The 12,089-nt window shown below is 43.6% G+C and overlaps 1 protein-coding gene across 1 annotated transcript; it reads right to left on the reverse strand.

Annotated features, from left to right (window-relative positions):
- Positions 1-8,020: 8,020 nt before the first annotated feature.
- LOC147002647 (uncharacterized) lies at positions 8,021-8,908 on the reverse strand. The gene has a single exon (XM_085842558.1). The coding sequence runs from the start codon at positions 8,906-8,908 to the stop codon at positions 8,021-8,023; it is 888 nt and encodes a 295-aa protein (XP_085698684.1).
- Positions 8,909-12,089: the final 3,181 nt, after the last annotated feature.

Here is a 12,089-nt window from a genome sequence, read left to right on the forward strand (position 1 = left end):
TTGTACTTGAAGTCCTAGCCAGAGCAATTCGACAACAAAAGGAGATCAAAGGGATACAAATTGGAAAAGATGAAGTCAAAATATCACTCTTTGCAGATGATATGATAGTATATATAAGTGACCCTAAAAATTCCACCAGAGAACTCCTAAGCCTGATAAACAGCTTCGGTGAAGTAGCTGGATATAAAATTAACTCAAACAAATCAATGGCCTTTCTCTACACAAAGAATAAACAGGCTGAGAAAGAAATTAGGGAAACAACACCCTTCTCAATAGTCACAAATAATATTAAATATCTTGTCGTGACTCTAACTAAGGAAGTGAAAGATCTGTATAATAAGAACTTCAAGTCTCTGAAGAAAGAAATTATAGAAGATCTCAGAAGATGGAAAGATCTCCCATGCTCATGGATTGGCAGGATCAACATTGTAAAAATGGCTATCTTGCCAAAAGCAATCTACAGATTCAATGCAATCCCCATCAAAATTCCAAATCAATTCTTCAACGAATTAGAAAGTGCAATCTGCAAATTCATCTGGAATAACAAAAAACCTAGGATAGCAAAAACTCTTCTCAAGGATAAAAGAACCTCTGATGGAAACACCATGCCAGACCTAAAGCTCTACTACAGAGCAATTGTGATAAAAACTGCATGGTACTGGTATAGTGACAGACAAATAGACCAATGGAATAGAATTGAAGACCCAGAAATGAACCCACACACCTACGGTCACTTGATCTTCGACAAGGGAGCTAAAAATATCCAGTGGAAGAAAGACAGCATTTTCAACAAATGGTGCTGGCACAACTGGTTGTTAACATTTAGAAGAATGCGAATCGATCCATTCCTATCTCCTTGTACTAAGGTCAAGTCTAAGTGGATCAAGGAACTTCACATAAAACCAGAGACACTGAAACTTATAGAGGAGAAAGTGGGGAAAAGCCTTGAAGATATGGGCACAGGGGGGAAATTCCTGAATAGAACAGTAATGGCTTGTGCTGTAAGATCGAGAATTGACAAGTGGGACCTCATGAAACTACAAAGCTTCTGCAAGGCTAAAGACACCATCAATAAGACAAAAAAACCACCAACAGATTGGGAAAGGATCTTCACCTATCCTAAATCAGATAAGGGACTAATATCCAATATATATAAAGAACTCAAGAAGGTGGACTCCAGAAAGTCAAATAACCCCATTAAAAAATGGGGCTCAGAACTGAACAAAGAATTCTCACCTGAGGAATACCGAATGGCAGAGAAGCACCTGAAAAAATGTTCAACATCCTTAATCATCAGGGAAATGCAACTCAAAACAACCCTGAGATTCCACCTCACACCAGTCAGAATGGCTAAGATCAAAAATTCAGGTGACAGCAGATGCTGGCGAGGATGTGGAGAAAGAGGAACGCTCCTCCATTGTTGGTGGGATTTGCAAGCTTGTACAACCACTCTGGAAATCAGTCTGGCGGTTCCTCAGAAAATTGGACATAGTACTACCGGAGGATCCAGCAATACCTCTCCTGGGCATATATCCAGAAGATGTCCCAACCGGTAAAAAGGACACATGCTCCACTATGTTCATAGCAGCCCTATTTATAATAGCCAGAAGCTGGAAAGAACCCAGATGTCCCTCAACAGAGGAATGGATACAGAAATTATGGTACATTTACACAATGGAGTACTACTCAGCTATTAAAAAGAATGAATTTATGAAATTCCTAGCCAAATGGATGGATCTGGAGGGCATCATCTTGAGTGAAGTAACACAATCACAAAAGAACTCACACAATATGTATTCACTGATAAGTGGATATTAGCCCAAAACTTAGGATACCCAAGATATAAGATACAATTTGCTAAACGCATGAAACTCAAGAAGAATGAAGACCAACGTGTGGACACTGTGCACCTTCTTAGAATTGGGAACAAAACACCCAGGGAAGGAGTTACAGAGACAAAGTTCGTAACTGTCATGAAAGGATGGACCATTTAGAGACTGCTGTATCCAGGGATCCATCCCATAATCAGCTTCTAAACGCTGACACCATTGCATACACTAGCAAGATTTTGCTGAAAGGACCCAAATATAGCTGTCTCTTGTGAGATGATGCCGGGGCCTAGCAAACACAGGAGTGGATGTTCACAGTCAGCTATTGGATGTATCACAGGGCTCCCAATGGAGAAGCTAGAGAAAGTACCGAAGGAGCTAAAGGGATCTGCAACCCTATTGTTGGAGCAACATGATGTACTAACCAGAACCTCAGAGCTCTTGTCTCTAGCTGCATATGTATCGAAAGATGACCTAGTCAGCCATCAATGGAAAGAGAGGCCCATTGGACTTGCAAACTTTATATGCCCCAATATAGGGGAATTCCAGGGCCAAAAGAGTGGGAATGGGTGGGTAGGGAAGTGGGGGGCGCTATGGGGGACTTTTGGGATAGCATTGGAAATGTAATTGAGGAAAATATATAATAAAAATATTTAAAATTAAAAAAAATAGTAAGTAATAATTTGGTGTATTGACAGGGAATTCAAATAGCATGGAGGGTAGGCAGTTGCTTAGCTTTAGTGCTGCCTAAGGCATATTTTTAAAAAATTAAAATCCCAGCACTTGGGAGGCAGAGGCAGGCGGATTTCTGAGTTATAGGCCAGCCTGGTCTACAAAATGAGTGCCAGGACAGCCAGGGCTACACAGAGAAACCCTGTCTCGAAAAACCAAAAAAAAAAAAAAAAAAAAAAAAAAAAGTTTGTTATTTTTATCCAGGACCCAAGGTTTTAAGGTGGTTAGAAACCTTTCAATGGCATTTTTAGAAAATAATACTAATTACTACAGGAAATGGTAGGGTTAGGGATAGGTGTCAGGGTAGGAGTAGCAGCTAAGGTTGGGTTTAGGGTTGAAGTTGGGGTAGGTTTAGGGGTAAGGGTAAGCATAAGCTTAGAGATAAGGTTAAACTAAAGATAAGGTTAAGCATAATGACCAGGCTAGAGATAAGTTTAGTGGTACAGCAAGTGTATGGGTATGGGTAGATTTAGGCTTAGGGATAGGGTTGGTTGTAGGTGTAGATTTTAGAAGTCAGGGTTTGTGTAGGGGTAAGAGTAAGTGTTGGTGTTGAGCTTGGAATTGATGTTGAGGTATGGGGCAGGTTTTGGAGTAATGGTAGATGTTAGGACTCTGGTTTGTATAGGTAGGGTTCAAGGGTATGTGTAGTGATAAGGGTAAAAGTAAGGGTAAGGATAAACATAAGATTAAGGTTAGAGTTCAGTTAGGGTAAGAGTAAGTGTAACGATTATTAGTAGGGTTAGATTTTGGTTTATGCTTAGGCTAAGAGTAAGGTTAATGCTGGGATTAGATAAGTGTAATGGTAAGGGTATGGCTTTATGTTAGGCTTGACTTGAGGTTAGGGTAGGGCTTTTGCTATGGGAAAATCTAAATTAAGTTGTAAGAATAGGTATGGGACACGTGTAAGGGTAGGAGAAGGTTTTGGATTCAAGTTTTGGTTAGGGGAAGACTGTGGTAGTGTTTGGGTTTCAGGTTGGGGTAGAGGTTGAGTTAGGGGAAAGTGTTGGGTTTGGGTTTGGTATTAGGGTAGTAATGGTAAGAATAGGCATTGGGTTAGCAAAGGGGCAGGTGTAAGTGTGAGTCGAAGAGTAAGGGAAAGGACAAGGACAAGGATAAGGATTAGTATTAGTGTTAGGTTTAGAGTAGGGTTAGTGTTCTGGTAAGGGTAAGGGTTAGGATTAGGTTTAGTGTTAGGTTAAAGATAGGTTTAAGAATTAAGGTTGGAGTTAGTTTTTCAGTTAGGGTTAGTGACACACACACACACACACACACACACACACATTCAAATTTAGCAACTAAATTCTGACCCCTCCGATCACAGGGGGCAATGACTCAAGAGTACAGTATTTTCCCCTCTTGCCCCCACTGCTCCTACAATTGCCTGCTGATTATTCTCTATGTTCTTCATAAGAAACTCATACCCAGGCATCATCAACTGGTGCCCTACTTGGAGGAGAATGTAGCTTGGCTTTATGTCTTTGAACGTGGCTTTGAACCCAGGGTACTGGGAAAGGCCTCCTGGAGCTAGAGATGTCAGAGCTCCCTTAGGGAAGGGCAGGGGGCTTGCCATGGAGGGAAGGGCTAAGGAATGCCAAGGCAGAGAGGGACAGAGGAGGGATGGTTTGCCATGTGGCTTATGGCTGGTGGGTCCTTGGTGACTCACTGGCTCCTCCCTGTATTCACTCTTCAGGTGAAGACAAAGCCAGACTCTCATAGTCTGACATGGGAGTGAACGAGCACTTGATGTTCATACGTGAGTACAGCAGTGATGCGATTTTTGCTCTGCCCAGTGTCCAGGGCCACCATCAATGCTGTGCTCCCATCTCAGATGGTGAGTGAGATGTCACAGTTAGGCGCAGCCAGCAAGAGCCCAGTGATCTCCTTGTGTCCATGATCACACACACACACACACACACACACACACACACACACACACACATGTTGCATATTGACATCCACCTCACAGGCACTTTCACCATATCCACCTGCCTGTGGCCGATGGCCAGGATCAGGGTCATTTGTCCCACCTGGCTGTCTTCAGCATTGACATTCTCAAGCTGGAAAAGCTGAAGGATGACCTCAATGTCATCCTGGGTCTTCAGAGAGGTCAGAGCAGTGAGCATAACAGGGCTGTAATTGAGGAAAATATGTAATAAAAATATTAAAAATTAAAAAAAAACTTGTAGCCCACCAAATTGAAAGACAAAAGGAAATTGGTAATTTACTCAATAAAGACCACTTACAGAACTTAACTCAAGATCAGAGAGACAATATAAATAGGCCTACAACACCATGCAAAATAGAAACAGTCATTAAAAGTCTCCTAACAACAACTAAAAAGCCCAGGATCAAAAGTGTTAGCACACAATTCTAGCAGAGTCTAAAAGAATTAATGCCAATACCCCTCAAATTATTCCACAAAATAGACACAGAACGCTGCCCAACTCATTTTACAAGACCACAGTTACCTTGATGCCCATATCACATAAAACCACATCAAAGAAAATCAAAAACCAATTTCCCTTTGAACATAGGTATAAAAATTCTCAGTAAAATGCTTGCAAACCAAATCTAACAACATCAAAAAGACCATCAAAGATAATCAACAATTAGACTTCATCCTAAACATAGAGGAAAAGTTCTGCATGTATGAATCAATAAATGTAATCTAACATATAAACATAATAAAAGACAAAGAAATATGATCATATCATTATATGCTGAAAAGCCTTTGAAAAAATCCAACACCCCTTCATGATAAAAGTCCTGGAGAGATTAAAGTGATGCAGTGATCTACCTGAACTAAGAAAGGAAATTTGCAGCAAGCCCATAGCCAACATCAAGTTAAATGAAGAGAACCTCAAAGAATTCCACTAAAATCAGAAACAAGACAAGGTTGCCCACTATCTTCTTATATATTAGAGCATGAAGACAACTGATGGAGATCAAAATGGAAACAAGGAAGTCAACATATCTTTATTTGCACATGATATCATTGCATACACAAGTTACCCTAAAAGTACCCCTGGGAAACTCCTATACCTGATAACACTTGGAGTAAAGTTGCTGTATAGAATTTAACTCACAAAAATCAGTAGCCTTCCTCTACAAAGTTAAATACATACTGAAAAATTAAATCAGGGGAATAATAAAATTCACAATATCCTCAAAAAATATCTTGGGGGGTAACTCTAGCCAAACAAGTGAAAGGATTTTATGATAAAAATTTCAGAATATTGAAGAAAGAAATTAAAGAAGATATCAAAAGATGGAAAGAACTTCCATGCTTGTGGCTTGGTAGGATTAACATAGTAGACAGAGCCATCCAAACTAAAAAAATCCCCATAAAATAGCAATGCAATTCTCAACAAATCTTGAAAGGACAATTTTCAACTTTGTAATGCCTGGTTTTATGTATCAACTTGACACAGGCTGGGGTTATCACAGAGAAAGGAGCTTCAGTTGGGGAAGTGCCTCCACGAGATCCAGCTGTGGGGTATTTTCTCAATTAGTGATCAAGGGGGAAAGGCCAATTGTGGGTGGGACCATTTATGGGCTGGTAGTCTTGGGTTCTATAAGAGAGCAGGCTGAGCAAGCCAGGAGAAGCAAGCCAGTAATGAACATCCCTCCATGGCCTCTGCATCAGCTCTTGCTTTCTGACTTGCCTGAGTTCCAGTCCTGACTTCCTTGGTGATGAACAGCAGTATGGAAGTGTAAGCAGAATAAGCCCTTTCCTCCAAACTTGCTTCTTGGTCATGATGTTTTGTCCAGGAATGGAAACCCTTATAAGACAATACTTCATATAAAAACACAAAACACACGCACACACACACACACCAGTATAGTCAAAACAATCCTAAATGATAAAAGAGCTTTAGGTCATAAAATCACTATCCTTGATATCAAGTTGTAATATAGAACTATAATAATAAAAACAACATTGTATGGCACAAACATAGATTTACAAGTTGATCAATAGGATCCAACTGAAGTTACAAATATAAGTCCACATACATATGGACATCTGGTGTTTCATATAAAAATCAGAAATACATTAAAAAACCCCAGCATCTACAAAAAAAAAGGTGCTGGTCAAACAGAAAGTCTATATGTAAACTGATGTAAATAGATATGTACATATCTCTCTCTACAAAACTCACACCATATAGATCAAAGACCTCAAAATGAAACTGGACACCCTGAACCTGATAGAAGAGAAAATGGAGAATAAGCTAGAACCTACTGGCACAGGAAAAAAAAATTCTGAACAGAAACCCATTAGCACAAGCATTAAGAATAAAAATTATAAAATGAAACCACATAAAACTCAACAGCCCAAGTATGGTGAAGGACACCATCATTAGGACAAAGAGACAGCATAGAATAGGAAAAGATTTTTAAAACACTCCATATCAAACATACAACGGATATTCAAAATACATAAAACCCTCAAAAAACTAAAAATCGAACAAATGACCAAATTTAAAAAACGCTGGCTGCACTGTATTCCCAAGATATTTCCTTACAAGGTTATGCCTTACACACATTCTTCTTTCTGTTGACATTCCACCTGCTTGTTAGTAGATCAAGCAAGCCTGTCTCTCCCCTGGACACAGCCCAGCCTTCCTTGTTCTCTCCCTTTCCTACCTGGCCTCTCTGCATCCCTCCTGAATACCTTCCTATGTCTTTCATTCCTTTCAAATGGAAAGGTCATGCACAATCTCCAGGTACAACAAAACAGCCTATTCAACCCACCCCTCATCCCACAAAACAGCACACAAACACACAAACAAATTTTGTTAAAACCAAAAAACTTTATTGAAAGCAATGGAAACAAACTACACAAACCCAAACCAAACCCAACAAAGCCAAACCAAAATAAATAAATAAATAAATAAATAAATAAATAAGAAAAAAGAAAAAATGAAAAAGAAAGTAAAAACGAAAAAGAAAACAAACTAAAGACCTATGAGTACTAGATATTAAAAGACTGGCCTGTAAAACCTTGCACAGCTCTGCACGAAGCACCTGTAAGGATAGCAGCAGTCCATATAACCCAGGGAAGGAGTCCACTCTCCCCATTGCCCACAGGTACTGTCTGTCCTCTGTAGTGAAGCCTAGACCTAGTGTCCTGTGTGATTTCCTGGGGTCCACTGGAGCCAGTCACTAGGTGTGGCCCTGCTTTTGGGGTTATCTTTAGGCTCCTTGTTGTTGAGGAGTCACTATTGGCCTCTCAGTCTGTCCCTGTAACTGAGTCTCTCACTTTCTCAGGGCTGATTTCCTAATCTCTGAGCCCTGGAGACAGCACTTCATTATTATCGCCACCTGCCATCCCTCCTTATAGTTATCGAGACACTTTGCATTTCGGGAAGTCACTGGAGTTGGGTTTTTGATGCACATCCTTCCTGGGATGGGTACCTTCTAGGGTTCCAAATTGGGTCTCTTCAGGATTTTGATTTCTAGATGCAAGGTGTACTGTCGGGGAGAGAGAGCATATCTAAAAGAGTCTGATATTCTTCTGGAGTGAGAGGCAGCTCAGGTGTTGTGTCCATTTGCTCCCCTGTTTCCTCCACATTCACAGGTGCAGGCCCCTGCTCCTCAAGTTGGACTTCGGTCAGCAGTTGATCGAGAAAGAGCTCCAGAGGGTCTGTGTACCCATTTTGAATGGGGGCCTGTGCTTGGCCTGGTCCAGAGGGCTGTGCCACTTGGGGAGGCTGGGACTCTCCCCACAAGTTTGGCGAGATGCTTGGGATCGAGGTATGCATGCACGAATTTGCTGCTTCATCCACGGGCAGTAAGCTGTCCTGGGAACCTTCAGGGTCCCTGCCGCCAGGATCAATACCCAAATTCAAAGGGGCTGGTACACGCTCTTCCACCTGGACTTTGTCCAGCAGTTCGTCAAAGAGAAGTTCCAGAGGGCCTACGTTGCTTGCTTGAGTGGGGACCTGTTCTTGGCCTGTTCCACAGGGCTGTGCCACTTGGGAAACTTGGGACTCTCTGCAGAAGGAGGGTGAGTTGCTGGTGACCGTACATCCTGCTTCTTCCTGTGGCAACGAGTACTCCTGTGCACCTTCATGCCCCCTGCCTACCTGACCTGCAGGGGCCCCACCCCACACTTGTGAGGACAGGAAGTCTTGATCTTGAGCTGTGGGCCTGCCCCTCCTGTGGCGCCAAGCTCTTTGGTTTTGCAACCATATGTGGATCGTGTCCTCTGGCAACCCTGTCTCACGTGCCAGCTCCTCCCTGGTAGCATAGCCTGCTCGTGGGTTCCTCTCAAATGCTTGTGCTAGGATCCTGCGCTGCGACAAGGAGAGTCCAGTGCGAGGCCTTCTGCTGGACGATCGCATGCCTCTACCATGTACCCTGGAGCCTAGCTCTTCCTGGAGCTGTGGTGAGGCTATCTGGTTGAAGCCTCAGGTGAACCTCTTTGAGGCATGCCCCTCCCCATCCATTGCGATTTCCTGTGGTTCTGAAACCACACCCAGATGCAGCAATCTGGGATCCCCATTCTCCTGGCCAGGTCCTTCCTCTCCTTGAAGCTCAGGTATCTGTTCTAGTTGAAAGCTGATAGGGCCTCCTCTTGCCATTCCTGTCAAACCGTCTTCCTTCGCCGTGAGAATTCTCGTGCCAACCACTGCCACCAACACAGATGCCAGCTTCTGCTATGGTGCCAATGACGGCCTCCCAGGAATCCTCACCTTGGTAGAATCTACTCAGGACCGCTCCAGAACAAACAGAAGCTGCAGCAAATGCCTGCAGAGTGGCTGTGACCACGGCCCCATAAATAACTCTGCCTCTGCTCAGGTATTCCCGCCCACTACCTACCAGTTAGGCACCTTGGGCTACAGAACATGCCTACCCCTTCTTCCCAGTGCCACCAAGAAGCGCCATGCCTGCCACGCCTGCCGCCAGACATTAGGGAACCAGGAGGCAGACCTCAAGCGCCCATGCCAAACCTGCCAAGCCTGGCACATGACGTCAGGGCACCAGGAGGCGAACCTCAAGCGTCTTCTGACACTTTGCAAAGTCTCCCCAAAGGCTCCTCATCCCTGGCAAGCCACGGGGTTGCCATTCTAGACCCACACCCAGGGAGCACACAAAAGTCAGAAGACTCGCCATTCCCATCAGCCATATCATTCATTGACTGGTAGGTGGCAGAGGTACCAGGACACCTATGAGAAGGGGAGCAGTCTTCAGTAAAGCTTGGGGAATTGGACTCAGCCTTCCAGGATTCCCAAGCCCTATGAAAGCCATGTTCATTTCATCCCATCCGGATTCAATCAGCTTACAAAGACAATACCTCCCACTGAGTATCCCAATTTCATGGTCTGAGACCCAAAGACATCATCACCTCCAGCCTATCTCTAGAGGGTTTCAGATCCCCTTTTCGGCTTTCCAAGTCTAGCCCCTATTATGAGGACAAAAGGGAACAGCACCTATACTGAGATCAAAATGAAACTCTAAACAGCCCCCCAGGCACCTGGCAGCAACACACAGAGACAATTATGAACAGGCACACACTCAGACTACACACAAACACACACACACATACACACACACAAACCCGCATTCATGCAGTCACGCACGCACACACACACACAAACACACACACACACATGCAGGCAAACACTAGCACACACACACACATGCTCGCGAATATCCTAAGAGAGGAGAAAGTCACGACCATGGTTGGTGTAGGGGCAGAGGAAGACATGAAGAGAGAGACAAAAACAGGTGTGGAGGGAAGGGGGAAAGGATTTAGGGACAGAGGGTGGAGAGTGGTAGGGAGAGAGTGACAGAGTGCAGAAGGAAGGGAAGAATGAATAGAGAGAGATAGGGAAGTAGGAAGATAGAAAGGATATGGAAGGGAGGGAGTACATATGGGAGGGTAGAAGGATGGAAAGAGAGATGGAGAGAGGAAGAGATGGTGAAATGGAGGCAAGGAGGGAAATTGGAGGGGGAACAAAATAGAAATGGAGGGAGAGGGAGAGACAGAAAGACATAGAGAGACAGACAGACAGACAGACAGACAGACAGAGACAGAGAGAGATGGAGACAACTTACAAGGTGTTTCTTTCACAGAGTGCATAAAAAGGAGCCTGGAAGCCCAGCAGTGGTCGCGCATGTCTTTAATCTGAGCACTTAGGAGGCAGAGGAAGGCAGATTCCTGAGTTCCAGGCCAGCCTGGTCTACGAAGTGAATTCCAGGACAGCCACAGCTACACAGAGAAACCCTGTCTCAAAAAAACAAAACAAAACAAAACAAAACAAAACAAAACAAAACAAAAAACCAAAAAAAAAACGAAAAACAAAAAACAAAAAAAAAAAAGAAAAGAAAAGAAAAGAAAAAAGTAAGAAAGAAAGAAAAAAGAAAGAAAGGAAGGAATGAAGGAAAGAACATCACCTGTACTGAGATCAAAATGAAACTCTAAGCAGCCCCCCAGGCACCTGGCAGCAACACACAGAGACAATAGTGAACAGGCACACCCTCAGACCACACACACACATACATGCACGCACACACACACGCGCACACACACACACACACACACACACATGCTCGCAAATATCCTAAGGGAGGAGAAAGTCACGACCATGGATGGGGTTAGGGGCAGAGGAAGACACGAAGAGAGAGACAATCACAGATGTGGAGAGAAGGGGGAAGGGATTTAGGGACAGAGGGTGCAGGGTGGTAGGGAGAGAGTGACAGAGTGCAGAAGGAAAGGAAGAATGGATAGAGAGAGATAGGGAAGTAGGGAGGTAGAAAGTGGATGGAAGGGAGGGAGTGCATATGGGATGGTAGAGGGATGGGAAGAGAGACAGAGAGTGAAAGAGATGGTGAAATGGAGGCAAGGAGGGAAATGGAAGGGGGAACAAAAGAGAAATGAAGGGAGAGAGAGAGACAGAGACAGACACATGGACATAGACAGAGAGAGAGGGAGACAACTTACAATGTGTTTCTTTCACAGACTATATGAAAAGGAGCCTGGAAGCCCAGCAGTGCTGGTGCCTGTCTTTAATCCCAGCACTTGGGAGGCAGAGCCAAGCAGATTCCTGAGTTCCAGGCCAGCCTGGTCTACGAAGTGAATTCCAGAACAGCCACAGCTATACAGAGAAATCCTGTCTCAAAAAAACAAAAAAAAAAAAAGAAAGAAAGGAAGGAAGGAAGGAAGGAAGGAAGGAAGGAAGGAAGGAAGGAAGGAAGGAAGGAAGGAAAGAAGGAAGGAAAGGAGCCTGGAAGCTTGAGATACCAGTAGGTTGTGCACTTTCTATGGAGCAGGGTGAATAAAAGAATTGATCGTCTTCTTGCATGTGCTGTGTTTCCTGGGGGTATGTTCTGTGCTCTTAGATCTCTGGAGTTAGCCTTGAACCCTGGAGACACTTCAAATAAGTTGTCCTGAGGTGATGGCCAGCAAATGAGAGATTGTTTTGTCCTGCTGGCATGCCATATGGCACTCTGTAGAATTGTCGGTCGTTGTAGATGGTAAACATACTGTGTCCTCCAATGTGGGTCAAGGATCAACTTGGA

This window comes from Mus caroli, unplaced genomic scaffold (genome assembly GCF_978045245.1).
Source record: "Mus caroli unplaced genomic scaffold, Mus_caroli_1 scaffold_9, whole genome shotgun sequence".
NCBI lineage: Eukaryota > Metazoa > Chordata > Mammalia > Rodentia > Muridae > Mus > Mus caroli.